The sequence below is a fragment of the Larimichthys crocea genome, chromosome VIII (genome assembly GCF_000972845.2).
Source record: "Larimichthys crocea isolate SSNF chromosome VIII, L_crocea_2.0, whole genome shotgun sequence".
In the NCBI taxonomy this organism is placed as follows: Eukaryota; Metazoa; Chordata; class Actinopteri; family Sciaenidae; genus Larimichthys; species Larimichthys crocea.
In genome coordinates, this window is record NC_040018.1 from 17495399 (window position 1) to 17522014 (window position 26616).

The following is a 26616-nucleotide window of genomic DNA, read 5'->3' on the forward strand; positions in this document are numbered from 1 at the left end:
AATCACATTTTGTCACCATTAAAATGGAAAATGTCAGAGGCAGATTGAACCATGCTGATCATGAACTGGACCTTTTTATTTAGTAAAAGGTGTTTCAAACTGAGCTGTATAGTTTTAGAGAAAGTTGATCTGAATGCCACAGACCATAAAAACATCTGTCAGGTTGACTTGCTCCAAAATATTTCACTGAAAATGTGAAGATTTTCAAAGATGATACATCAACCTTGTATCAGGAAGTTACTGAGTTTCATCGAAGACCATTTCTGCTGTCCAAAAATATCTTGGGGCATTCAACTATGAGCAATCAGCTCCTACATAAACACATGGTTGTGTCGCGTGGTTAAAAGTGCTGTGGTATGAAACTGAAACTGACTTGGGGAAAATAACTTTTGGTTTTGACATCATTTTGATGTGCCCACTTTTAGTTCACTCTACAGGAAGTGGTACTGCACACATTTCAAAGAAGCCCCGATGTTGATTATCGTACGGTTTAGTTTAGACCTCTGACCTTCAGTAAAGATCAAGAAAGGGAAAAATGCCCATGAGCTAACCAAAATCAAGTGTGATCGAGATCGAAGATCAAGGGTGAATTTTAATTGTCAATCCCATAAAATGCTCAGAGACATCTAAAAATCTAAATATCTAAAAAGTCTGTCTCTGCTAAAAAAACAACACAAGGAAAAGCTGCAAATCTTCACAACTGAGAACTAGTAAATGTGCATTTCTGCTTGTTAGAAAGATTTTAGTGGCATATGTCTGTGTTGTTAATGACCCTTCCTTTCCTTACATGAATGAGAAACAATGGTCGCTGCGAAAACATGTGGAAAATGTGAAAAGCCCTGTTGAGAGCCAGTGTTTAGTTTGTCTGCTCTGGGCTACTGTAGAAACACAGTGATTAAACATGGTGGACTCTGTGCAAGAGGACCTGTCTGTAGATGTGGCTATATATAGATATGGTAATAACTATTTTAGGCGATGATATACTACTGAAAACATAGTTATGCATATGATATTAAATTTCTGCCACATTCTGTAAATAGGGCCCCCCAAATCTGACAATGTGGACCATTAAGCAATTATTTAATTATCAGAATAGTTGCAGATTCTTCTGTCAATCATTTAATTAACTAAACACTTCAACTTTAATTCTCAGTGTTATCTCAATGTTATTGTTAAACACATCCTGCATTTTATCATGTTGTGTTTGTTTATTCATGAGTCAGTTTTATATTTATGCACTCAGATTGTTGTGGATGGGAAGATATTATTTTTAGGTAGCAAAGATGAAGAGTATTTGTATTTTCACCAGAATAAGTTTATTTGGGGAGCAGGGATTTAGGAAGTAGGAACAAAAGGAAAGCAAAGGGGAAAATGAGATCAAACTAACAACCTCCCAGTCCTCTCAGATTAGCTCGACTTTCATTGGACTGGTTTAGGACCAGAGTAAATTAAAGACCGGGTCTACGGCGTCTCTGGCCCCCCCCAGCACGCAGCTCCGGAGCAGACAGTAAAAACCATGTAGCATGATGATCGCAGATCCTCTCTCGCAGCTCCCAAAGCCACATAACTGAAATTGTACAACAGTCATTTCCTACAGAGCCTGTCTCCACCCCCTTTACTCGGCTTTAGCACGGAACGGCACGGCTCGGGCTCCACTCGCTGCCAGCCCCGGCCCTCCTCCAGGGCTGCCTGAGCCGGTGTGTGATTGGATTAGAGTGGGCTAGCCTTTGCCCTCTAACCCCGCTGATGTTGGCTGGCTGCTTCCTGCTCCCTCCGCTCCCCCTGACCGACTGACGAAGCTTGCCGAAGCCGCACGGCGAAGTGCCCTGCACGCACACAGCCGACCGGGACGAGCCGGATCCACAGTAGACCCACGAAACACACGGACGAAAAATCGAGGCAGCCATGCGGAGGAAATCGAGGATAATGTTATGTTTTGCCGTGCTGTGGGTTCTGGGGATAGCCTACTACTTCTATTCGGGAACAGCGATGAGTCGAAAGGTAGGTTTCCCGTTCCTCGACTGCTTTTTCTGGATACACGGTTCGTCTTCGGCGTCGGGGTGGATGTTTCCTTCCAGGACAAAGCGAAGATGGAGCGGTGTGATTCACCGCTGCTCTGCTTCTTTTCCTGGGCTCTGTTTTTGCGGCTGCACCGATGCTGTGAGGAATGTGATAAAGGGGCCTGCTAGTATCAGTGGGCAGGCATTGATTTGGTGGAGATGAGTGTGGACAAGGGCAGCAGGGTAGCAGTGCTGGCCGGTCGGCGTGCACGGACCTCCCGCTGTGCCGGTGATTACCTTCTCGTGGCGGTGGGAGTGGAGCACGTCCACACCGGACACCAAGTTAACCACTTTAAAGTGGCGGCTCCGGTTTAATGAGCTGAAATAAAAGGTGAAATCTTGCACAGTGGTTGTTATTAATATTAGGCTGCTGGCCTGGCTCACAGGGCCGGGGGTAGTGGTGGTGGTGGGGGGGTGTTCGCCTATAGAGCACGTCAGCACAAGCTGCTGCTCCGAGTAATGAGCAAAAATCAGGAAGTGTGCAGTTTGATTGAAAGCACTGATACAAATGGTTGTCATGCTGTGATTTAAACATTGCTTTCTCCAGTGAGGGGACAACCCTACATTCACTCTAATGTGATGAAACTATTTAATTTGATACACTGATCAGATTTTTAGGTAAATCAATGCTGCTATGCTCCTGCAACAAACCCCTCTTATAACACCGATTTTTACACTTCGCAGCTTTTTACTGTAATCAAATAATGAATGAATTTTCACTCTATTTCTGCTGTTATTTCTGCCAAGTTATTAATCAAGAAATGACCCGGTAGAGTAATCAATAATGGAAACAGTTGCAGCCCTCTTCGTAACACCTCCCAGTGCAATGTAATACACTTAAACATCAAACTGCACCCTCCAAAACCAGACCGCTTCAGTAAAAAAACTGAACACCATTCATGAAAGGAGGATTTATTATCAGACTTGAGCTATAGGTGTACCTAATAAACTGGCAACTGTAGTCCTACTAGTAGGCCTTTATGGTGGCACCGCAGGACGTTGCATTAATAAATGCTGGAAACATTGGGAGGCATAGATTCCATTCAAGAGTCACCGGGCCTGTACATGCAATAGTATGCCATGTGTGAAATGTCAGTCAAATATCCTGCAGGTGTGTTCACAACTAACTGTGTCTCTGCTAGTTAAGGCCAGTGTGTCCTGCTGTGTGTATGTATGAAGCGCTCTGCATGGATGGTTGTGTGCACAGTACAGCGCTCCTATTACCCCTCTGGATTTGGGTGTGTGTAAACGTCCTGTGTGTATCCCACCTGTCTCTTGTCTTGTCCTATCTGTCTCTCTGTGTTTGCTTTGCTCCAGTCAACCAGAGCAGCCCTTTTACTTTTCCATTAGGCTGATAGCTCTGTGTGAGAGAGAGAGAGTGTGTGTGTGTCTGTGTGTGTGTGTGTGTGTGTGTGTGTGTGTGTGTGTGTGTGTGTATTTGATGTGGTTAAAGGGTCAAAGTGACACCCTCATGATAAGCAACTTTCTCTGGAGCTGGAGCCTGTTCGGTGCACCTGGCTGGTGTCTTTACACGGAGATTTAATGTGATTAAACAGAGGTGGTGCTGCAAAGGTAAAGTGTTGTTTTCCATCACATTTTCCTCCCCCTACGAAAGAGTCGAGGCATTGAATAACCTCTCACTGCTGTCAAGAAACAAACTTCGGAGCTGGAGCTTGGTGAATTTTTTCAGAAGAGCTCACAGCTCGCATAAAGGATATACAGAGGTTATTAAACAGACTTAAATTTTCTGGACAAAGAGTCCACAAAATAACAGCTAACATTTTTTAAACACTTAGAGGTGATTGATGCATCGCTCAAATATATCGGAAATATATTCATAGCTAGTTGTGTTGCTGCTCCTTGGAGCATCAACCAATGATTATTATCATTAAGGATTCCCTTGCAAATTATCTTTTCAATTAATTTTGTCTATTACAATTAGTCATACTGGACATGCTAAATCTATCCCTTTAGTACTGTCACAGTACTTAGTGCTGCACTAAAATGTCCAGGTCGCACTGTACCTTGTAAGATGTTTGGATAAAAGCTTCAGCTAAATGACTAAACGGAAATGTAATGGAAATGCTTTAAATGTAAACATTAAATGTTGATGAGTTCCCAGAGTCCAGTTGCTTATTTTGCTGACTGACTGTCCAAAACCAAAAGATATTTAGAAGACGATGAGAAAAACGACAAAGGATTATGTTAGAGATGCTGAATTTAAATAATGTTTCCAGTATTTCTTATTAAGTTACTTGTCCATTATAAGAAATATTTGGATTGTTTTTCTTTTGATCGATTAATAGTTTGAATGCTACTGTAGTTCCCATCAGTGGTTTCCTTCAAGTCCTTTTACTGTTTCATCTTCTTGGCAGCAGATAGATGAATTGGAATTATTGTGAATTTAATTGTGTAACAGTATTGGAAGGTTTACAAATGCGGACAAAAGCTCCTCCTTGGGAGCTGTATTCTAAGTGTGATTCATAAGTTTGTACGTCCATTCATTAGATAATAACGATTTGCAGATGTCTGGAGTAAATTTCACGCTGTAGGAAAAAAAAATATTAGAAAATTTCCAAGCAACTTACTCCAAGTGACAAAAATGGAGGATATTTATATGCAACACACATATGAGCCAGGACTCCCTCAGTCCTCTCATACTGTTCACAGATAGCGCCTGCGTCCAACATTACACCTCACAAAGCTACGTGTTGTGTCCTCACTGCTTGAAGGCACCGTGGTGAGTCCAGCAGCTCTGTGCCTGCCAGCCCGAGCAGGATTCACACTATCATGGCAGCTAAATCAAATGCCCACTTCTGAATAATCAGAAGCACTGCGTCTCTGCCAGAGGAATTAGTTCAACTTACATCTCAAGCTCTGTCATGCACCCATGATACTGTGGCTCCTGAGATCAAAGCGTTCACCAAACAGTATTTCTACTATTATCAGTTCAAAAGTCCCCTTTTTGAAACACTGTACTTCTTGTTAGAGTCTGTGTGCCAATTTAAAGACACAGTCAGACACAGTATCAATGTTCCCTGCAGAAAAAAGTCAAGAGACGTCGTCATTTCTGATAAATTCCTTGCAAGCTTTTTTTTTTTTTTTAACCTGGCAATAAAAAAGGACTGAAATGTCACAATGCGTCTCCAAAAGTACCAGAGCAAACCTTTGTACAAAATGTTCCACATATCTTCGATCATAAATTTAGACCTGCGTCACTGTCAAAGTTTGTCTTTCTTTTATTATTAGTGTACGCAGCAATACCGAGCGTTCTTGAGCACCGTTTGGGTTTAATGTCCTGAATGGCACCGACTTACAGAGTGAAATGAGAAAACAGGAGCTGAGAGTTACATGAGGTTTACATACCCATGAACAATGTGCAGCCTCGTTCTAGTGAGGAAGATTGGATGAGTTCATTCATATTGTAATTTATGTAAAATCACAGAAATATGGAGAATGTAGAAATGTATTATCATGTTTAATCTTCGCATCAAAGATTCCCTATAAAACCATTAATATCATCTGCCTCTTGGTGTCTTTCTACAGTGTGAAATATGTATTCCTGCAGTGTTTTTGAGTTGATGGTCTGAAAGTGAAGTTCCCACCTTTTTCCTTGTCTCACACACAATGCACAGACTGTACATTGACAGGCCGCTTTGGGAAACATCCAGCAGCTAGACTCAGTACAAACCTGTATGTGTAAGTGCATTGTTGTACACAGGAGGATAATGTTGCAAACATGAGCCTGCCGGCTCACCAGGATGCCCCATTAAAGTCTTCCTTTTTGGACAGACCTCAGAGGGTCTTTTTGCCAGCTCTTCAGAAACCAACATCCCACTGTTGAGTCTACTCTCCTGCTAATCAGTGGCGTGAGAGAGGAGCTAAGTGGCAGATAGAGGAGGTTGGCACAGAACCACTGGAAAAACCAACAATCACAGACTTTATTAAGAAAGATATCAGCCGTTTGAGTAAAGCTGCAGAAGGTAATTGGGGTTTATCAAAATGGTAAACTGTGTGTGCGTGAGAGGTGTGCAGCATGCGTTATTTAAATTTGACATTAAATTCAACCTGTGTCATTTACTGCGAAGGGTTTTTACTTTGACAAAGAGTTTGTCAAAGTAAAGGAGGAAGAATGAATCATATACACATGTGGTAAATACAGTCCTGCCAGATTGACTCATGCACACGTTGTCCACTGTTGATTTAGAGCTCAGCTCTCGCCCAAAGGTGGATCACAGCACCGAAGTACAAGAATTTCTCAGTGTGTTGTGATTAGCCAGAGGTTTGGATTAGTTTCTAGTTGGAGGAGGATTCAAACTGTGGGAACGGGAAAAGCGCACATGGAGCGGATCAGCAAGAACTTTTTAACACTGGCCGGCCCAGAGCTCCTGACGGTCTCTGTTATCCACAGCTCCAGGCGTTCAGCCTCTGCCTGCCCATGCATGCCTCAGACATCGGCTTTATCAATACACATCTGTGTCTTATCGTACAAAGAGTGACTGTCTCCGAGTGTTTTTGTTATTTAAAATACACATCACACTGTCTGTGTGTGTGAGGGTGAAGGTGATTGCGTTGCTCTGTTGGTGTGTTTTGTCTCTCGCTATGTTATTTTTGGGTAGCGCACAGCCCGTGCTCCTCAACATTATCACACAGACCCAGCAGTACATCTATAATCTTTGTAGTCAAGTTTTGTCGTATGTGCATGCACGCTGCTTTACTCATAACACTGATTACATGTGTAAGAGTTCCTGCTGCTGCGCAACTACAGTGCAGTCATCTAGCCAAAAGACCTGTGGCTTTAAAACCACTTGAGGCCTCTGTAGTTCGATATGTTTATAATGCCAGAATGCAATGTAATTTAATCCAGGGAGCAGATCCATTATTGCTAACTAACTAAATGCAACTCCATAGAGCAAACACTGAATCGATGAAAGGCTTAAATTAAGCTGGGCATTCCTGAGCACTGAATCCTTCTCAGATATACAGTTTTTGCTTGAAGTATTGAGTGTGTGTGTTTCTATTAGGTAATGATGACTTCTGACAGATGCTCGACTGATTCAGAGTGTAAATAGAGATGGCAAGCAAGAAGTCACGGTCATATTTTAAGGATTTGTTTTCAGCAGGTTTGATTAAATAAAAACACCCCTTTGAACCGAGAAACTGCGTCACAGTCACATTGGAGTTATACAGCTTCATAGCTGGGAGTCCCAGGAGAGAGACAGTGTTGCTCTGTTGAAATAGCTCCGTGTGTGTGTGTGGGATGGGGGTGCCTTGCTCAAGGGACAGTTGACGTCCACGTGGGAGGAAAGAAGCTGTCTCCCAGGTGTTCACAGTTGATTTGCCGCTTGCTGCAAACAGAGGTTCAAATTCAAGCTATCCAATAATAGCTTAGCAACCTTAACTGAGCACAGTAGTCGTGACAAGCTTTGGATTTCCTCACATGTTGAAGCTCTGTGCATGGGGGGCTGTAATAAAAGCAGCATTTAAAGAGCATGGAGCGTCATGTCATTTTTTGTTAGCCTCTCCAAAGACCACAAACACAAGAGCAAAAGTGTAAGGAATGGATTAAACAGTCTGTCTGCATGTTTGGCTGAGTACCTACAGTAGTAAGCTAACATTATTTTTAAGGCCAAGGAGCATTTCATACTGCATTATTTTGTACTTTCAGGTTGCATTTTAAAAAAGCCCAGTTCACAATGACACATTCACAGTATGTGTAGTACTTTTCCTTGGTGAGTGGACACTGGTCCTAGATGCTGTATCAGAATGTTAGCCTCTCTGTCTTGCTCTTTATTAGATTTATGGGAGGTTTACACTCAAGCAAGCCCAGACAATTTTTTTTATCCAAGATAGTATTAGTACTCAAAGCCAAAAAGGTTGGCTTTGAACAAAATAGCAGTCTGAGCTTACCCTTTCCTTATAATACTTGCAATACTAGGGCTTATCCCACCTATAAAGCTGTCTCTACAGTGCAATACAAGAACAGTGCTGCTTCTTGATCTCCATGTCCTCTACATGGATAATCAGCTGGTGAGAACTCAAGAGTTTCTGATTGAAACGTGCAGCTTTAGCCTTTTAGCACAGTATTACACACATAGCCATCAAATTCATATTTTACCCTTTATCGGGTGAGGTCACATATATGGTCACCTCCACAGGCTTTTAAAATGGTGCCCCACGTCTCTCAATGAAGGAGCAGAATCATGTGAATTTCCCCAGCCAATCGGCAAATGTAATGGATCCTACTCTAACCCTAATATTTTTTGCACTGTATCACATGCGTGATATTTTAAGTGTCCTAAGTTCTTTAAGACATATATGATTGTTAATTTGGAAATAAATCTTCCACATGTTTTGGGATTTTTTTTATTTTTTTTTACCCAAGATGGGTAAGTGACTGTATATGGTAACTTCTTTGACTTGCAGCTAAAAACACTCCAGGGTTGGAATTTTAAATTTTCAAATATTTCAATGAGTGCCCCATGAAGGATTAAGACCATTTATATGGGTTTGTTTAATGCAGTCACCTGGAAACATTAAAGTCAGCCAGAAATGGTAGTTTCAGCCACTGACAGTATAAAGAATGTACGGCTTGTGGAGAGGCATTTTAAAGCTCAAAATCTGTGGAAAAGCTCTGGACTTGAGTTGAGCAATATAATATGGGGTGGCCCTTTGAGGAACTGCAGTTTTTCTTTTTTTTTTTGCACTTCTGCATTGGCTTCACTTAACAGCCACAGAGGTTGCTGTTTGGTTTCAAACAACTCATAGAAGTAACATCAGCTTAACTGGGTAGCTAGGTGCACCTGATTAAAATCAGTTTTCACTTCAACTGGAATTAAAATACGAAATTATTTTGAAAAATTATTTTGAATGAATGTGCTGTTGTTTAAAGAAACTGTGAAATTCAAGTGGTAAATGTGCCACAGTTATCACTGTAGAAAGCTCGATAGCGTAGCAACATTAACTAAAAGGGACAGGCCTTAGCAAACAAAACCAAAACCAATGGTACCACTAACTGTAATTTTGCCAAAAAAAACACAGAAAGAAGGGCTGATGATGGAAATATTAAGAAATAATGATGAGACAGGGAAAAAGTGTTAGAAAAAGAGAGCGACTGGATCCAAAACAGGAGAATAGTGGGTTGTGTTGGGTTTGGCAGCTTTTATTTCCACCACTGAGAAGGAGTTAGTCTTGACCTGGCAGCTCAGATACCAAATGACTAACTGGCTGCGGTGAACAAGCAGCTGTGTAGATACCAGGAGATAAAGTCTGAGAAAATAAATGGTTTATTTAATAGAACCACAAAAGAGCAGTTTATATCAAACAGATATCTGATTTCCATTCTTTCTTTGTATCCTCCCTTCTCCGTCATTGTGGCTAAACACAACAGCATCTGTTGCATCTGACAGCGTGCTCAAAACTGAATTATTTTCCCCTTATGATGATTTTCTTCCCCTGGCCGACGACCAGCATTCATGGTAAATTTGAAAGGGATGTGGACATCCATTGTTCATGGGACAAGCACCGTGACGAGAGCTTTTCAAAGATCTTTTTTTTGTGTGTGTTTTTTTTTTTTATCCAAATATCAAGAGAAAACAGGGCAACACTGTTATACTCAGTTTGTCACTGAGAGGCAAACTGTTGTAGCTGTGTTATAATATCGGGTTCGGTAAGGTCAGCAATAATCTGTCCTGCTATCAGCTAAACTATTCAAATAGGCCTGATAGGGAGGGCAGGTGGCCATGAAGTTTTGCCTGTGCCCTATTTGTGGGAAGGACATTCAAATCAGTGAATATATGTCAAGTGTGATACATCTAATCGCAACAATAATCCTCCCATTAAGTTTATTTGGTGTACTTCCAGTCAGTGCTACTGGACTGTGTAATGCATTAATGGAAATCATCAGTCTTTGTTATTTGTCTTTTTTATGGAACTAGATTGGACAAGAGCAGCATGAGTGCTGATATAACGTACTAACTATAACATGTATCACTCTGCTTTACAGGTGTTGTAATGACAGTTATATTGACGTTACATTAACTGTCATCGTCTGTCTTAGATTGTAACTATAGATGCTTATTTCACTGTTTGCACGCATGATACCAAGCAGCTGGCCTGTGGTAACATGTAGAAAGGCTGTGAAGTCCCGGTCCAGTTGTGGAACTATTTGTGCTGGCGGAGCCAAATAAATGATTAAATACACAAACAAATCTGTTGTTGCTTATGACTGTTAACTAATAAACAGCGCTTGAAGAATTGTTGTATAAAAGCAACATCACACTCCACCTCATGCTGTCACACTGAATATAATGACTGAATCCCAGCCGTGCTGATATTCAGCACAGCAGAGCTCCCTCTCAAGAGAAAAGCTCCACCTCTGATTGATCAAGACTGAAGATATTTGTAATCAGAAGTTGAAATGTTCTTATTGTTTGTTTAGCGCTGATAGATTTAAGACTCCAGGCAAATAAAAGACAAACCATCTGTGGAAATTATTTTGCTCAACCTTTTTTTTTTTTTTTTTTTTTTACAAAATCTCTTGTCTGGATCTTCCATCTGCCTCGCTCTCAGTTGTGTGTTGTTGCCGACTTACAAAACAAATATAACTCAGGGTGGATTTAGGTTCATACAAACAGGCATCCTTTTTCCTGAAACCTTCACCAAGGTGGATATGTGTGAATCTGCCACATTTGGGTCACGGTATCCTACTGCTGACATTGTGCATCAGCCTCAACCTTCGATGAAGTGCAGGTCTTTAACTCTTTTGGCACTTTTTTTTTTTTGGCAATATCTAGAAAATTACACCATTTATAAGAAATTATATTTAAGTATGTAATGGTACAACTTCAAGAAATAATGTTCTCCAATTTATTTCAGATGTTTTGTTGGGAGAGATTTCAAGTATTCTTTCACCACAGCATGATTCATCAAAGATAATACTGAAATATAAACATTTTAGAGAGAAGGCCATCCATTAGATGTGTTGATGTTGATGTTAAACAGCTTCAGCAGCAGCACAGCAAAGTGCGTTTCTCTCTGTCTTGTAACTCGGCAGCCTAAGTAACTTATTTTAGAATAGAATAAATGTCCACATAATGTCTGGCCCTCTGCCAAAGTGGTGGGTAGATTTTTCATCACTGGTCTGGTGGGAGGTGTTAATTTCTCACCCAGCATCACATCATGGCCATTCAGTAATGAACCGCTATTTGTTTTTAAGCTACTCAGTAAAAGTGTCGTCCCGTAAGAATAATCCACCAAAAAACAGCCACAGTACTGTTTAAAAAGCAGCTTTTAGTGATGTACTTCGTCTTTCTGACGTTTCTTCAATTGATTCTCATAGTTTAATCTGTGCATTCCTGCTGTCATTACTATTTAATCTTGGTTTGGCACAGCTCAGCACCTACTGCTCCTCTGACTTCTGGTATCAGTGCCAAATACTGCAGTTCCTCAAATGGCCACTTGAGGCTGGCTACAGAGCAAGTCGCTTTGTTCTATAGCCATAAGCCCATATGTTAAAATGTTCAACTTCACAGCAGAAATAAACATATTTACAGCCTGGTACAAAAAACAGTTTTGGTCTCTATGACTTATTATCTTAATCATAACAACTATACTGAGTCTGAATTTTTATATAACACACCTGTTCAAATTATTATTATTATAATTATTATTATTATTATTATTATTATTATTATTATTATTATTATTTAAGGCTTAAAGTTATGCAGAATTAACAGGTCCACATCTTCACAGATTTTTAGATTAGTTGGGAAGCTGAAGAAGCCGGACTGCCAAGATGGTGGCAACCAGCGCCACAGATTTGATTTTTAAAACAGCTCTTCAGACACCTGTGGGTGACGTCACAGATACATCATACATTCTTTATACTGTCAGTGGGTTGCAATGATTGGCAACAACTTCACAGGAGAAAGAAGAATAGACTATAAATACAATGCAAGTTATAAAACTCGTTGTACATACCTGGAACAGCCTTCTCTCCTCTGCTGACAGTCTCTGGCATGCTCTCTTGAGGTTGGCTACAGGAACTCTGGGAAATGTAGGAAATATGTAAATACAGGAAAGTTGGAAAGCAGGTTGAAGAAACTAGGTCACAAAAAGACAAAGTACAAAGTATCTAGAACAATCATTTCTGTAATGTGTAGATGTTGTTGATTTACACATGTGACCTTTCGACCCTCGTAACCTCACACACTGTCAGGCACGCTAACACACTACCAATACACATAAAAAGGTCCAAATTCCATAGTAAAGCTTCTAATGTTATTGGTCGGTACTATTAAAAAATTAAGGCTGTGGACTGTTTTTTACAGTATGTTGAAACTGGGTTTAAGGAAGCAGAGTTGCTGATTCAGTGCTACCAGCTTCTAGTTTTCAGTTTGAAATAAGGAAGAATCAATGAATCAGTGAATGACTTGATATAATGACCGTTTGTTTGGATGACTCATCACTGGAAACTAAAAAGACCGGTTTATTTACAGTGTTCCTGTATTTACACATTTTATAGTCTTGCATGCTAGTATATAAGAGTCATGATACAATGGGTGAATGGATTACATGAATAATTAGAGAGCCGTGGAGTGTATAAATATATGCGTGTGTGTTTGACCACACATTCTCCCTTTTCCTGTCTGCAAGTCTCTCCTCTCAGAGTCACGTCAGCAAATTTAGGACTCTTTGGTTTGTGTCTCAGACAGTCCTCTGTTTATATGCCGACTTATTACTCAATTTGTCGAGACAGAAACGTTAGTTTTCCTCTCATCCCTTCGAATTCAGTTGCTGGATCTGAACTAGGCGGCTCAAAAAAAAAAAAAGCTGTAAAAGGTAGGTTGAACACAGCATGAATAGGAGTCATCTGTCCAAGTGGTTTCGAAGAAAAAAAGTCTGAACATCGCATCATTTTACAAAAAAAAAACCTCTTGAGACCACAAAGCTAGTCTGGTTTTAAAAACAGACTCCAACTGTATGGCTTGTTCGTCTGGTTAAGCCTTGGATGGTGGTTCTGTAAAAATAGATGCACGCATTTACATTTAACATGATTGTAAAGTGTGCCTCTGTTTTAACATAAACCCTCCATTTTAACAGAAAGCCAGGCCAAGGTTCCTATCAGCAGAGGTTTATGTGTAATGCTGAGGTTTATGCTAGACTAGTCCTGCTGCCTCTGGACTATGCACCATGTGCCAATTGTAATTGTATGAGTTCAATATACAATGATTTATGTTAGGGAATTCTCTGTTACCCAAAAATAAGACACTGTATATGGAAGAATTATCCTATCTTTATTCAAGAGCGTAGATTTTCAGTTTGAGAGCATGATTTCTCCTTCACATGCTCACATTTTGTGCTCACACTCAGATTTCTGCTGCTTTCTTTCAAAATGTGTGCACACTGCTGTGCTACTAAGAGTATTTATAGTATATAAAATATATCCTGCTAATATAAAATAAAATAAAAACTAAACTACGATAATTCTTTTTAGGATTATTTAAGATTTAAGCGCAGGGAGGGACATCCTTCAGTCTGAGCAGACGCCTCAACCTGAGAGGACATATTTGAGTGCGAGCGAAATGTTTGTGTCCAAGAAGAAGAAATATGAGTACAAGCATGCATTTTTGAGTTCAAGATCACATTTTGAAAGAAAGCAGCAGAAATCTGAGTGCGAGCACAAAATGTGAGCATGAGGAGAAAAAATCATGCTCTCAAACTGAAAATCTACGCTCTTGAATAAAGATAGAATAATTCTTCCATACACTGTATATCCAGTCAGGAATCCCAGTGTTTATTTTTGTAGCTTAGTGGCAAACACTGCAACAGATTCTTTGCTCATTCATTTGTCAAGAAATCCTATTGAGATGTTTAGGTTCCCTGTAAATTCACGAACTGGCTGTTAGCTAAGGTGTGCAGTGTAAGGAATAGAGTTAGTGTTAGTTAGATAATCTAGCCAAAAATAATTTCTTACACTGTTTAAAAAGCCCCCGTCATAATAACACAGCAGTATTACTGTACTCTTTTTTTTTTCCCCACTGTGCAGGAACTAGTCCTGGATATAACGGTAGCTGCTCCGTCACGCTTAGATGTGGTGAAATTTACACTTCTCCCTTGTTTTTGTTACGGTTGAACTTTTTTTGAATGAGTGAAAACATAATCCAGCACTACAGCGTTTCATGCATCAAGTTTTTAGGTGGTTAATCTCACGCTTTTTTGTATTACTGGTCCAAGGCCAACCAGCCAATTTATGAAGCGATAAACAGCTTGCTAGCCACATCTGATTTGCTACCATTTCAGCCAACAAAAATCAGTGTTTGCTGCTTTTGTCTATACCTCTGTCTGAAATCATTGTCTTGAAGATTTCTATCTCATGAGATAAATCTGCCCTGGTTAGCCGTAGCAACAGTAACTAAGAGGGATGGAGCTTAACAAATGGTCATTCATCCAAATGTGATCCATGTGTGTTTTGCAATGCTTGTGTTCCCCTCACTATATTTCAGTGTGTGTGATGATGGTAAATTCTCCAGTTTCTCTCCAACATGCCATATGGTAATGCACTCACATCCCTCTGTCTCTCCCACTCACCCTATATTTCCATTCTGCCCTCCTTATTTGCTTTTCTTTGTGTATACTTTTGCTTACTCTCATGCATTCTTGCTTTCTGATGCTCTTCATTTTAGATTTTATTATTTAGTTTGTTTGTTTGTAGGCCAGATATTTATTTGAGCACCCCGGGAACCAGTTATGAAAAGACACAGAGTTGTTGTCATGTATAGACCCAGTCTGGGCCCTAGCTTTAGAAACCACCTACCAAAACGGAGTAGCAGGCCAACAATCTTTTTCTTTTTGTGTCTCTGTGTTTCTGCCTTGAAAGGTAGGTTCAATTTATCTGTTCTTTCAGCTTGGTGGAGATGGAGCAGATGTGATTGTGTCAGACCCCATCAAGACAGGGCTAAGAATAGCTAAAACCAACTTGGTTTGAAATGGGTTGTTTCACGCCCTCTTTGCTGTGTGTTGTTATGCTCTGGGGTTTAACGTCATGCTGGAGACGAGGCCAAGTCTGACGCTAACATACAGATACAGGTACAACTAGCTGAGGCCAAACTTGGGGAAGGAGTTGGAGTAATTGTGCTTTGCATGGTGTACTCTTTCCCAAACCTTTAGGCTATGTGTTTGCATCTTGCTCTCTATTTGTGTGCATGAAGGCTGTTTCGTTATAACAGTACTGTCCGCTGTCTTAGCCTCTCACCCTTTATCCTCCCTCTCCTTTTTACTGCCACTCTTCCTCAAGCCGCTGTCCATTAACAACATGGTAGCCGCAAAGCATGTGATGTTCCCACAGGTTAGAGTTCACCGCCTCATCCTGCCTGTGAATGATTGATCCATCCAACAGCAGCTCAGGGATCTGCAGTGCTGTGTGCACGGCTCATGGCAGCTGACTGATTAAAATGTATGAACACAGCTAAATGAAATTAGACTTTAAAAAATACAGTTGAGGATTGAGATAAATTGTGGCACCAGATAATTTGTATTCTGGCTGGACTGATGTCTCTGCTCTTTCTGTTGTTGGCAGATTGCTGAGCTTTCTCTCTATTACTCTGTCCTAAAACAGCAGCACGCTAGAAATGAAATCAAACTTAGTTATTGCTCTGCAGTCGGAAAATGGTGCTGAAAATAAACGTCACCGCGACTTGGTCTGTTCACTGAATAACTGAATGTGTAGCTGAACTTCAAGACAGAGATGGACTATGGACTCTCCATGTATGGTCATAGTACTGTAGCTGTGCCCTCAGTCAGTCTATCGATAAATAAGCCTATGTAAGAAAAACACAACGTCACACTCTTGGTATTCTCTCAGATAGCTTCAAGAGTTTGTTACCTGAAAAAGGAAGGAGTTCACATATATTCTGAACACTTGTTGGCTGCTTTGCCTTCACTCTGTGGTCCAACTCGTCCCAAAACATCTTAATTGGGTTTAGGTCTGGTGATTGTGGAGGTCAGGTCATCTGATGCAGCACACAGTGTCATTGTCCTGTTAAATAACAAATCATGGTCCCACTTAAGCTGCATTCAGACAGGATCTGGCGCTGTGGCGAAAAAGGCACGTTTTTCTATTCATTTGCACAAGGTGTCTGCCAAAAAATGCAGCGACCTGCGGTGGAGAATTTGAGCCAGATCCACCTTTTGAAAAAGTGCAGCCTGACATCACACTGCAGCTGCCAATCAGACAATTAGACCAGTCAAAGTGATCAGTCAGCCTAAAATGTCACTAAAACGGAGGCTATAAAGGTGGATAGTATCCCCATACCATCACACTTCCATTTTTATGCTTTAGGGTGGGAACCACACATGCAGCTACCATCATCATCAGTCATGGTTTCACTGCAGCAAATCGACAATGAGGGCCCGATGCACACAGTCTCTTCCAAACTGTGTTTCATAGTTTTGATATCTTCAGTGGTAATCTATAATGTAGATGGTGTTGTGTGGTCTGATGGTGTATTAAGGGTGGAGAACAAGCTTGTATTGACATTAGTTCAACCAGTGAATAACTGTGTCAAGCCAGTGCAGTGCGTTGTGATGCTCATAAACCAGTCGGTTAGCCTGTACAAACACACTGATTTCAATTTTATTTCTAGTTTCTCTGCTTTTATTTGTTGCGACAGTGTGGCATGATTTAAGTTAGTCCAGCTGTTTTTCTGGGCATTTACAATGGATTTTAAAAAATAAATAAAATGTGGTTAAGTAAAGTATGTACAACCTCTGCTGGACTGCATGTATCACGCAAAGTATTTTTTGAAAGCTATCACTGTTGACTTAAAAGGAAGCTTGCAACAATGTCATGAACTTCCCTCATCTGCAAGTGAAAAGAACTCTGAAGACAGACAATATGAAGACCGATGTCTGAACCATATGTGTTTGCATGTCACAGATGTAATGATAAGGACATTTCCAGCAGCCACAGCCAAATATTTTTTGGCGAATGAATCCAACTGTGAACAACACACCCTAAACTGGTACACACCCCTAAACTGTCAGATCAGTTTATAAAAATGGCTTCATTACAGCCTGTAATATGTCACTGTCTGGTAACTGAAACTATAGATCATAACTCAAAATGAGACGTATGCCTTCCCTGGGGAGAGCCGCATGATGAGAGTAGCAATTTGTTTCAAAGGGCCTATATCTCATTACAGGAAAAAAATCTCCTCTGTGGCAGAAAAGTTACAGAGTGGAGGTGTAATTAGCCTTTGTTAAAGTGTAACGTCTGCTCCCCTTCTGTAACATCAGCCTGTTGGACATCTGTGTGAATTTTAACGTAATACACAAGCTGGGATGGTGTTGTGATCCGGGTGTGTTTACGACTGAAAGGTTGCGTGCTCTTATCACACATCAACAGGGGCCCATCGAGACCAGATGTGTTGATGATGCACAAGAAGTGTTATTAAAGAACATGACGTGCGAGTATCTGGATTGTTTACACTGCAGACTTTAAAGGGCCATCTACCAAACATTACACTTCATTTCAGATTGCTAAGCCTGTGAAATGTTTTATAATGTCTTCTTTGGATCGAGAGGAGCTTTGTCAATGCTGTGAAAACAGATGATGACGTTACAGTGATGTCATAGTTGTTATGTCAGCTTAGACTTGGAGACTAGAAGTTTGTAGCAGTTAGCTGGAATTACAAAAAGGTCATATAGTTTGAAAGTCATGGTTGTTTTAAATAATAATTAAACCACTACGTCACCTGCAGGTTTCTGAAGAGCCATAATGAAGCTCAAAATTTGTAGTGCTGGCTTCCGCTATGTTTGCAGTTCTGCCTCTGCCACCTCCCGGCTAACCTAAAAATGGGCAAAGATTTTGATCACCGGTGGACGTGAGACGGCTGAATGACGCCTCGGTGCTCTAATAAGCTATCTGTAATGGCACCTATCTGTCAATTAAAGCGACCATGCTGTTAATTGTGCATAACTTTAAGCCTTAATATAATTTGAATAGGTGAGTTATATAAAAATTCACCCTCACAGTTGTCATGAACGGGGAAATTAGTTGTTGAGACCAAGCTGTAAACATGTTTATTTCTGCTGTAAAGTTGGGCATTTTTAAGATGGGGACTTATGGAGACTGACTCATTCTGTAGCTGATTGAGGAACTGCAGTTTTTAGCACTTCTGCATTGGCTTCACTATACAGCCACCAAGGTTTAGCTTTGAATGAAGATCAGGTGCTCAGTCTTTAGCATTGTGTAATATCTGTGGCTATTGACATAAAAGCTACCTTGGTACCTTTTAGAGGATGTTATTGGTGCCAGGCAGACTGACAGAACGAGTTAGCATTTATGTCCAAACAGGAGTGTCTTCAAGCTCTCACATGTGAGAGCGTGTGCACGTGTGCTCGTGTGTGTGCTTCAGTTATGAACTGTGTGTGTGTGTGTATAACAAAGTATGTGCAGTGCAGAATTCTATGTTTGGTCTTAAATCTACAGGTTTATGCAGCACATGCATATGGCAACACACACACACACACACTCTTGTACTACTACTGCTCACATCCATACGTGATTGACAAAAAACACACCTTCCACTGTTGGCTTACAGAAGACTTTTCTCCTTGTATGGGAAAGAAAATATTTATAGACTTAAAGCTCTTTCCTGTTCCAACCAAACACACACACACACACACACACACACACACACACACACACACACACACACACACCCCTATGGTGTGAGGTAACATGTGCTGTGCTGTTAAATACTGTAACATTGATGACCTCAACATTGTTTGGGGGGGTTTACGGTAAACCCATCCAAATCTTGCCAAAGCTATTTGCAGCTTTGATCTGAGGACTAAACCTCCTCATTATATTCTCTTTAAAAAAAAAACACCAGGAGCTGCAATTTACACAAATCACAACCATTTTTGTGTATTAAACAATATAATGAAAGCACTTCCCAACATGCAGATTGTCTAAAAGCAAGAAGGAACCTTTTTGGTTGATGGTAATCACAGACCACCGCTGTGGTCGAGGAGGGGACAATCATTTACTGTTAGCAGGCAGGAGGAGGCGGAGGAGGGGGCATCAAAGACTGCAGGGAGGAAAAGGGAGGGTGTAGGGAAAGAAAAGAGAGGAAGCAAGTGGTTGATGAAAGAGTTTGTACAACTGAATTGGAGAGTTTAACATCCCCACCCTCTGCAACAACCCTCCACCCTGGCCTACTTTTCCTCTCTGCTGACACACTCACATGATTCAGCATTTCTCTCCAACCCCCCCCACTCTCACTTCATCTTTCATCCAAACTTTGCTTCCCACCCCTCGTCTCGCTTCGCCTCGTCTTCTTTTGCATTCCCTCTTTCAGTGTCTCCAGCAGCGCATTCCCATCTTTTCCTGAAAATTGAATCTGAACTTGCCCATTATCAGGAGTCATTTGTTCAAATTAATTCCTGAACTCCCACTGACTAACAGCGGGGAATAAGCAGCTTTCACAAATCTGAATAATTATTACCGGCATGTGACAATCTGACATTTAAAAAACATTTCAGGGATTAAATTTGAACATCTTTTGTTTTTAGACAGATGATTGTCAGTTTTTAAGCCCCTAATGCCTGCAGATAGGAGTGTTATGACTCCCCTGAGTGCTACTCAGTCAGCACTTAAAGGATCATCTTTAAATTCAGGTGAAGGGATGAAAACCACGTAGTTTTACATGATAACACCGACAACTGAGCCGAGTGTGGTGTCACATCGCCCTTCCTTTCATTTGTTCACTCCTTGCGCTCTTGTTTCTCACCCTCACAGATCTCTTTGCTGCTTCTGTCAACAACCTTGAATCAACTGTACTCTCCAGCTTTCTTTTCTGCATTCTTCCTCTCTTTTTATCTGCTGCTTTTTGATGCTTTTTCACGTCCTTCTGCAGAAAACACAAAGTCCTGTCTCTGACCTTTCTCACTCAGCATGAAAAGACTTGTGTGTGTCTTCAAAGGCATTACTACAGTGTTACAACAATGGATGTAACGGACACCGTGACACCATGAACTTGAGCTCTGTTTATTGTGTCTGTTGAAGCATCACTGCCAGGCTGGTAGACAGATGAGAGACGGGCAGGCCAACCTTAAAGGAAGACTGCTCATTTTACCAGTTGATGGATGTCATTAATGGATAAAAGAATTCATCCCATGTGATTGTTCTCCCTCCCAATACCGATACATGAGTAAATATGGGTAACGTTTGTACAAAAAACGATGAATATATGAATGCAGTACTGTTTCCGTAGGAAGTTAGTGTTATGTTTAATGATGCTGACAGTAGCCCTCTTTATTCAACACCTTATAACTGGGTATAAAGCTTGGCACTCATAGTGTTTTCTTCTGCCCACACTTGCAAGGCTTAACTATAGTGAATGCAAACTCAAGCAAATGGTCCTCACAGTTGTTGCTTTTTCTGTTCTGTGTTGGTCCTGAGGGGGCTCCCAGCCTGGTTTTCAGTCAACCCAAAAGGGCACGTTACCCCGCTGCTCAGCTCCAATGGCCAACTTTAGCAGCCCGCATTAAATACAAATCACTAATGCTAGTCTATGTTTCAGGACCCACTTACTTGAATACCCTTATACAGGCATATGTTACCTCAGGTCCATTGTGCTCCTCCGTTGAACGACACTTGGCTCTGGTTTTAAATTAAAGCGATCAGTTTAAGTACTGGAAATTGTGTTGTGTTATCGCATTTTTTAATCTAAAAAAATAATTGACAGCTCAGCGGATAATAAACTAATCTGCAGTTGCAGCTCTAATAACATTAATTTTGTCAATAATTAATGTAATATATAAAAATTCTGGCTGCAACAATTATGTTAGTTAATGATTAATGGAGCTTTGCTGCAGTTCAGGCAGGTACAGAAGTCATTTTACGGTCATGTGTTGTATTCATCCTCCAGTCATGTATGTCCATGACCTTCCTCTCACAGGAGGCGGTCCACATGGACATTTGGCTGTAGCTCAGGGCTGCTGCACTCCTCCCTGCTTCCAGAAATGTAACTCCCTCCACTTCCCCAGCCCCCTCCATGTGTGAACTTTAACAAATTGTTTTAATATTTTGATCTCCAGAGCATCACATGAGCTGTTCCACCCCACCAAACTAAAATGCTTAGACGTCAGTGCCCTGACTGAAAGACGCAATCAGTTCTTTGTTTGGTCCATAAGAAAAGAAAAAGGTCCAAGGTGATCTTCATGTCTTGCTTTGTCTGACTAACCTCAAAAATATGAAATCTTCTTTCACATAGAAATAAAAAATCTTTGCAGGAAGCTGCCTGAAACATTACAGTGAATCGATTATGAAAGAATTGTTGCAAATATTCAGCTTTGGGGAAAAAAAAATTGTAGTTTGTTTGAGTGGAACGGCAATCCACCCACCCCCCCTCAGTGTTGTTGAGCTGCAGCTGTGGTGAATCACTGCAGCAGAGAGGCAAATTGCTTAAAACTGAATTTTCCTTTTTTTCATTTCCCCTCCAGGGAAATATGTTCCACTCTGTGGACGTTTTCTGAGTTGCAGTAGTGCTTTTGTCTTTCCCACCATTCAAAGCAGTGAAAGTGTCATTCCAGCAAACAGTCTTTGTGTCAGAGCAACAGGTAGAGACGACTCGCATGCAGAACCTCACCTCAGCTGTGAAGTTAAAGTTTACCTGTTCAGGTGGTAAACTTGCTTATCGTCACATCAATAGGTGTTAAACTAAAACCCAGAAACTGGAGATAATTACTTCAATTTTTAGTGTGTGTGTGTGTGTGTGTGTGTGTGTGTGTGCATCCTTCTTTGCATGTGTTTGTGTGTGTGTGTGTAGGATGCAGATGGGGTTTTGGGAAGGGGGCCAGCACACACAATTGCTCCATTGAGATGTCTTACACCCCCCAAGTCTCTCTCTCTTTAACTCACTAGCATGTGTGCGCTCACACACACTCACTAGCATGCACACACACACACACACACTCACGCACACACACACACACACCCTGGTGAGACTTGTCACAGTTTGCTTAGTGCAGTCTGAATTCTCAACCTAGTGAAGTTGAAGGGCCTTTTCTGGGTTGAAGTCTTGTGGATTTTACAAACAGCTCCACCCTCGTCTCTTTTTGTTGTTCAGCTTCTCTCTCTCCTCTCACATGGAGGTTTCACTACAGAGCGACATGATTTTAAAGTTATACACAACTTAATGAGCTCCTTTTTTGAATCCAGCATGTCCTACAGCCATGCATCAACAGAGGCGTGTATGTGTGATAGAGAGAGAGTCTGACACACTTCTGATGCTCCTGTGATGTTTTGGATAACTTTCCCCCTCATGTCATGCCTTATTAAATATCAGACAGACACACTGAACACTGTCTTATGTTCAGAGCTGGCTGACTGAACCACTTCAAGCTTCACTCTGTGTATGTTTGGGTGAAAGCCCCGGGAGATTTATTCCCTCTGTCTGTCCTAGCTCTGCGTTCTCCATCATGCTGTTCGCATTAACTTTAAATTTTGAAATGTTTAATTGTACAACTTTTATTACAGATAAGTAAACAGGCTGCCAGCTTCATTAACTACTGGATGACTGGTGTCACTGCTATGCATTGGTTTATTTTTTTATTTCTTAGAATAGCTTTAATTTGCATGTGCATAAATATGTTTGTAGACAAATGTGCCTGTTTATTCTGCAAGTAGAGGAGTATATTATAGAAAGACAGTTGATTCATTTTGTGTCTCTGTGCTTGTAAAATAGTCAGCTGTCGTTTAATGTTTCCTCTGGAGACAAATAACACAGAAAATAATTCATTAAATGTGATTTCTCACCGCCTAGAACCGCAAATATATCTGGATTAATGAGTTTTCTAAAAAAGTTAAGGGGACTTGCACAGACCATCACATGGTCCTTTTAATAGTCACTGATACACTCCCGTTGGCTGACTGTTGCATCCTTCTGCTCTGCTTTATTGTCCCTGTAGTCTTTTTCCTGTCTCTCTCTTGCTCTTGTAGAGGGAAGTTCTTGTATATCTGCCAACCAGCTATGACGAGTGTAATCAGCCATGTGTAAAATGTTCCTCTGTAATATTTCCCTTCAGCAGAATGAGTGAGCGGTGGGAGAAATTAAAAAAACATTCAGAGTTCAAGCAGAGTCTCAAACAGAGTTCTTGAAAAGCTCCTTTAACCCAAAGCGTCATGGTCTTGGAGCTATTGGACCATGTGGTTAAATAAGCTTGTATGCTTTTATGTGTGAGCTTTGAGTGAGGAATTGCTGCTGCATTCACTTCGGCATATTATGCAACGACTTGTGATGATTTATTGTTAATTGTTGCTGTGGATTGTAAGCAGAGTGGAGCTTGGGTAATATAGCACTGAGAAAATAAAATTATGTTAAAAAAAAATGTTAAGTTCATGACTGAGGAGAGTAAAAAGTATGAGATGAGAGCTGATCGGTGGAGCGAAGATGTAAGAGAGGAAATGGGAGGAGGTGACGCCACATGACAAAAAGAGGAGATGGGACATGAGATCCGTTAAAATGAAAGTTGGGATGGGGGTGGGCGTCCACAGGTGAAAAGTTCAGTCATATGTAATTTGACAATTTTATTGCCAAGTGTGCTGTTACAGAGGCACAAAAACAGTTTCAGCAGGTTGAACTTCAACACCAAATCGCAGGGAAACTCTCCTTGGGGGCAAAACAAAACAGTAAATGCCAAAACCCGTCTGCATCCTCTCTCCTCGTCTTACCTCATTCCCCTGCTGTGTGGAATGGCATCCCAGTTATGACGGTTTTTTTAAGAGTTGCTCTTAGCAACAAGCTTTCATGTTGAACTACTGCCAGAAGATACTGCGTGTGTGTGTGTGTGTGTCCTGAGGACATTGTGCTGTGATTAAAGGAGGTAGGGGGGATGTGACTTGTTCTAGATCCTTTCTTCTCCTGGATAAACAACGTGCAGTGTGAGACTGAGAGGGCGGCATCACCTCAGGGAGCATGAATCAGAGATATTAACACGGTCACAGTGTGAACATGTGCAGTCTCATGCATAAAGATGTCACGTTTTTTTGTACAAAATATATGCCACGTCCCCGATATTGTTTCACAGCTGGATTGTACTAGGGATGGATGGTAAGTTGCAACCTAATTTTTGTTTTCCATTTTGTTAGTTTGTCTTCCAGCAAACTCTCTTTCTCATTTTCATCAGGCCTACTCGTTAAACTATAAACTTATAACTAACTATAAACTGAACTAACTTTAAAGTTCAGGAACCGTAAATGTCCCTTGAGCCAATTTACTACCTTTTGCTGCTTTTCATGAGCTGTGGAGGTCGGGTGAATTAGGAGAGGCTGACTGGAGAAGTTTGTGTGGTTTTTTTTCCATTTTTTTCCTCTGAGAGTAAGAAAAAAAAAGATAGCTGTATAAAAAACTGTTGCAGCTAACCATTGAAGCTACTATTAGATATGTTATATCTGTAAAACATTAGCATGTTAACATTCAGCAGTGCATAAACACAACCCAACAGAGACAGCCAGCATGGCTGTAAAATCTACATTTTTATTACATCATACAAAACCTCCAAGTAACCTAGAGATTACTTGAAGGTTTTATATGATGAATTCCCTCTGCAGAGAAAATATTATGAACATTAATAAGACTCAAGCGTGTCTTTGTTCTTCTCCTTTTCTCTTCTTCTGTGGTTATTCACTGGTCAGCCCTGTTTTCGTTGAGGTTTAACACCAGTGTGAGTTCATTTTCAGGTCAAGCCTGAGTTAAAAGTTAAAAGCAGCCTCACACCAGGCTCTGGGTGAAGTCTTTTGACATTTTTGACATTTATCTGACCAGGCTGGCAGCGCTACATGACTTTGTCTCATTTGGAGTGATGGTAAAATTAAAGTAATGGTTACAACAGTTTGTTTTGAAAACTCTCTCTTGTGTATCCAGGAAGACTGTGGTTTGATGCCACCAGTGCCGTATGATATTTTTGCATTACTGCTTTGAACGCGGAGGAAACTGTGAGGAAAACTTCTCCTTTCACTCCATGGGGAGGTCAGAGGTCAGACTCGGCTACTAAGCACCACACTAGGCGCTGATCTGGATTCAGAAGCTTGCTTAAGGACACTTCAGCAGGACTGATGCTGGCTGTCGCCGGGGCTTGAACCTGATCCGTCCACTTGAAGGACATACAAGCCTGTTTTGGTGACATTAAAACAAAGGACACTTTTATATATAATTCTTAATTTCTGAAGTTTACATTAAAGTGGGAGCTTGGGTACATGTTGTGTCTGTATATTTTTTTAGCCATGTCAGCAGCCTGTCACTGGGTTGGATCACCAGTTTGTTCCAGACTGTTGGACACCCAGTTCATAGTCTTCAGAGGATGAACTGTTGAACTGGGATCCTCTGACTTTATTAGTGAAATTTCCCAACTAAATTTGATACAGACATCCCTGTTTCCATCAGAATTAATGAATTAATTGCTTACAGTACAGTAGTACAGTGATTTTCTTGTTTAGAGAAATGAATCTGTTACATTTAGTAGCTAAGCTTTGTTCACTTGTCGAAAATCAGCCTGTTTTGAAGATTTCATCGGTCCCCAAGATAAAACAGTTTTTAATACAAAACAGAGAAACAAATTTAATTTCAGCAGTAATTTTCAGTAATAGCAACCTTCAGCAGCATATTGTATCATTATGGTGTGCTGGTGTCCATCACTGTGTTTCATTACCTCCTTTGCCTGCTGCTCTTGATGGACGATGCACTGTGCTGTCGTCTCTTGGAGGGATTTTCTGATGAATTAAGCCCACAGAGCAAATCAGAGCGCTGGCACTGCATGTTGCATCAGAAACACAGTTTAATCTGGATCTTCACTGTGGCTTCAGTTTGAATTTATTGCAGAGGAAGAAGTTAGCTTGTATTTTATCACAAATGTATGAGAGTAAAGATTTTCTCTTCACACTCGCTTCTATGTAAATGTGTGTGCTTCATCTGTAAAACTGCCTTGGACAGTACTCTGTGTGTGTCAGTGACCTGTTGGCTCCAATCTGAGGTAATCTATCAGAGGATGTGATCAGATTACTGTGGATTATACTCTGACTATCACAGGCTCGACCACGACTGGATCAAACACTCACACACTCACAGACATTCACTCACAGACCGATAAGCACTCGTGTAACCAGACTGTCACACTAATGCATGTGAGCTCACAAACGCCCCACATACACAAATGTGAGCTGACACATGTGCACGCACACATGCACACACAGATCTACCAAGGCCTTTAAGTCCGCCCCATTATCAGATAATCAGGTGTGAGGGCTCTGATGTGCCTCGGCGTACATCTTTTCACTTGGCAGAGAAAAAAGTGGCAACCGCTGAGAAAAATGAACTGACTAAAAATAGGCCAACATAAAATTTGAATTCTGATTGATTGATAGCGTGTGGTGTTCATGTACACTCTGGAAAGATTTGAATTTATGTGTTTTGCCTGTAGCTGGAGGAAATTTAAATATTATGTAGACATTGCTTGGAGGAGAGAGGGCTCTGAGTTCATATGAAGTCAC

General features: G+C 40.9%; 1 protein-coding gene across 2 annotated transcripts in view; it reads left to right on the forward strand.

The window, feature by feature from the left end:
• The first annotated feature begins 1289 nt into the window (after positions 1-1289).
• The window catches only part of galnt2 (UDP-N-acetyl-alpha-D-galactosamine:polypeptide N-acetylgalactosaminyltransferase 2), a 50940-nt gene continuing 25613 nt past the window's right edge, over positions 1290-26616 (forward strand). Inside the window, exon 1 of one of the 2 annotated variants that reach the window (XM_010732322.3) lies at positions 1290-2001. In XM_010732322.3, the coding sequence (XP_010730624.1) occupies positions 1906-2001 (96 nt within the window). In that variant the 5' untranslated portion in view covers positions 1290-1905. The remainder of the gene's footprint in view (positions 2002-26616) is intronic. The other variant, XM_010732323.3, reaches the window with a different exon arrangement.